Source organism: Acomys minous, assembly GCF_964271855.1.
Source record: "Acomys minous genome assembly, chromosome: 10".
NCBI lineage: Eukaryota > Metazoa > Chordata > Mammalia > Rodentia > Muridae > Acomys > Acomys minous.
Genome location: NC_140491.1, coordinates 119,401,380 through 119,404,387, shown reverse-complemented (window position 1 = coordinate 119,404,387; position 3,008 = coordinate 119,401,380). Strand labels below are relative to the sequence as shown.

Sequence of the window (3,008 nt, the reverse complement as noted above, 5' to 3'; positions counted from 1 at the left end):
TCTGTAGTCTACATAGCATGCCGGATTTTTTTATATTTCTGAGTCAGCTACTGCCTCAGAACACACTCTCGGGTAAGCGGATTCTGAGCTTAAATATCCATTTTGTTTATGACTGCTGTGTGACTGACTGATTACTTCCATTCCACCAAATGGGTTTCATCAGTCACATCAAGAAGTGTGTAATGCACCTTGGACTATGAGAATATGAGAATTCTGTGACTCAATCATAGAGTTCAGTACAGAACCTGCTATATGATCCAGAATGTGTGTGATCTTTCCATTTGTTGCACTAGCAGAAATGATGTATATGAATGTTTACTTTTTTACACACAAGTCTAAATTAGTTATGGAAAGAGTTTTGTGTATGTATGTGTGTGATTTTTCTGTTAGAGATACTATAAAAACTTAAGATAAACTTGAATTTAGGATCCTCTTGTCTCAGTGTGTTGTGTGTGGTGTCATGTGACACCATTCAGCTCACAGTGTGTTGTGTGTGGTGTCATGTGACACCATTCAGCTCACAGTGTGTTGTGTGTGGTGTCATGTGACACCATTCAGCTCACAGTGTGTTGTGTGTGGTGTCATGTGCTCCATGCAGCTCACAGTTCTTCCCTCTTGTGAGAGGGACCACTGAGCAATCTTTGTTCTGGGCATTTTTATTTATATATTCTTTACATAATCAGAAAGGTGCCACTTGTTTATTGAACAATTTTATAAGCTATTTCTCTCATCTATTTAATGCCTTACATTAAATCCACAATATAAATTTCCTAATTTTAACTTCACTTATACCACAATTGCCATGATGTTTCAATGTCACAAACTAAAGTTTTATAATTCAACATAATAAATAAAATCTGACAGGCTTCATAGTAATTACTGAACTAAGTGATGTGTTTGCTATCGTGACTCAACGCTTTTCGATGCCCAGGTTCCCCTCTGTGGACATGGAGGTGGACAATCGCACCATCCTGACTGAATTCATCCTCGTGGGCTTCTCTGCAGACCCCCAATGGCAGCTGATTCTGTTTGGAATATTTCTAACCATCTACTTGTTGACCTTGTCAGGGAACATGATGCTGGTTGTCTTAATTCGTATAGATTCGAGACTACATACACCTATGTATTTTTTCATCGGCAATCTGTCATTTTTGGATTTCTGGTATACTTCTGTATATACCCCCAAAATATTGGCCACTTGTGTTTCAGAAGACAAACGTATTTCCTTGGCTGGATGTGGGGCTCAGCTGTTCTTCTCTTGTGTTGTGGCCTACACTGAGTGCTATCTGCTCGCAGCCATGGCTTTTGACCGACATGCTGCTATTTGTAGCCCATTGCTGTATTCAAGCATCATGTCCACCTCTCTCTGTACTGGACTAGTGGCTGGCTGTTACATAGGAGGGTTTTTGAATGCCATAGCTCATACTGCAAACACCTTCCGGCTAACTTTCTGTGGTAAAAATGTTATTGATCACTTTTTCTGTGATGCACCACCATTGGTAAAAATGTCCTGTACAGACACCCGTGTCTATGAAAAAGTCCTCCTGGGTGTGGTAGGCTTCACTGTGCTCTCCAGCATCCTTGCCATCCTGATATCTTATTTCAACATCCTTCTGGCTATCTTGAGGATCCGCTCAGCCTCAGGAAGACGTAAGGCATTCTCCACCTGTGCCTCTCACCTGGTCTCTGTCATGCTCTTCTACGGCTCCTTGCTCTTCATGTATTCAAGGCCTAGTTCAACCTACTCTCTAGAAAAGGATAAAGTGGCCGCCCTCTTCTACACTGTAGTCAACCCATTGCTCAACCCTCTTATTTATAGCCTGAGAAACAAAGATGTCAAAGATGCCTTCTGGAAAGCAACACAGACAATACGACCACACACATGAAGATGATCCCTTTTTGCTAAGTGCTGGTTATATTCTCCCTATAATTCAGTTTTGCATGAGCTCACACATTTATGTATTTCACTTAAATTTAAAAAGTGATCCTCTGAACAACAGAATGATGAGCAAATGACTTTTACTTATTATTATTTCCATATTTTGTTAATAATTCATTTAACACCTACAGTTATATGCTTGAGCAGATAATGCTCTTCCATATTTTATTTTGTGTCCTAATTTTTCATAAATTCATCTTGATTCATTCATAAAGTATTTGAGAGGAGAGAAATTACAGTCTCAAAGAACATAGTTTGATTGTAAGTTTGTCAAGACATTGTTTCTCTCTGAAAAGAAGCTTTGGACTGCTGAGATCCTTGGTCCTGTGGGCAAAACTGGGATTTTACTTTAGTAAAAATATTCCTCCAATAAATTCCCTAATAAAAATTAATGTAGTATGCACTCTTTGTAAATTACATCTTTTATATAAATGTAGTATTAGACAAAGAACTTAAGATTATGAGATTCAGCTAAAAAATAACAGTACATTTTTTTGTAAATCTATGAAAAAATATGACTCCTTCTGGCTGTGTATCACCCTGACTAGTGTATAGTCTCCTAGGGAGAGTAAGTACTTTTCAGGAAGCTCTTTTGGTTGCGTATTAAAATATCTTATATCTGTCCAGACATATTCAGCAGCTGCCTGTTTGTCCCATAGGCCTGGACACGACCTGGAGAATTATCAGCACATTTCCAGCTCTAATAAAGATGCTTATGTTGCTGCAGGAAACCCTGGAGGATCAACTAGTTGGCATCTCTGGCTCTGAGCCAACTTCCTTACACCGTTGTATGAACTCAATGCTTTAATCTTCTAGTGGATACAAACAGGTGTGTCTGTCCTTGGGCCACCCAGATAATCAACAGAAAAGTCCCTTCAGGCATGTGTGCAGTCTAGCCACTCACCTGCCTGCACACAGCACCTGCACTCTTGTGTCTCAGACTAAACTGTGGGCTGCAAATAACAGTGCCCAGGTCTTCAAGCACAGAGAAGACCACATGGTCTGGAACACAAATAGATCTGACCTCAGGTCACCCACCCAATCCATAGAACGTTCTCTGGTCCAGGCA

General features: G+C 40.0%; 1 protein-coding gene across 1 annotated transcript; it reads left to right on the top strand.

Moving 5' to 3' along the window:
* Positions 1 to 947: 947 nt before the first annotated feature.
* On the top strand, positions 948 to 1,886 carry LOC311606830 (olfactory receptor 9G4; the record flags this gene model as incomplete). Its single annotated transcript, XM_084798239.1, has 1 exon — positions 948 to 1,886. One exon carries the CDS (start codon positions 948 to 950, stop codon positions 1,884 to 1,886), a length of 939 nt encoding a protein of 312 aa, XP_084654365.1.
* Between the last annotated feature and the right edge of the window lie 1,122 nt (positions 1,887 to 3,008).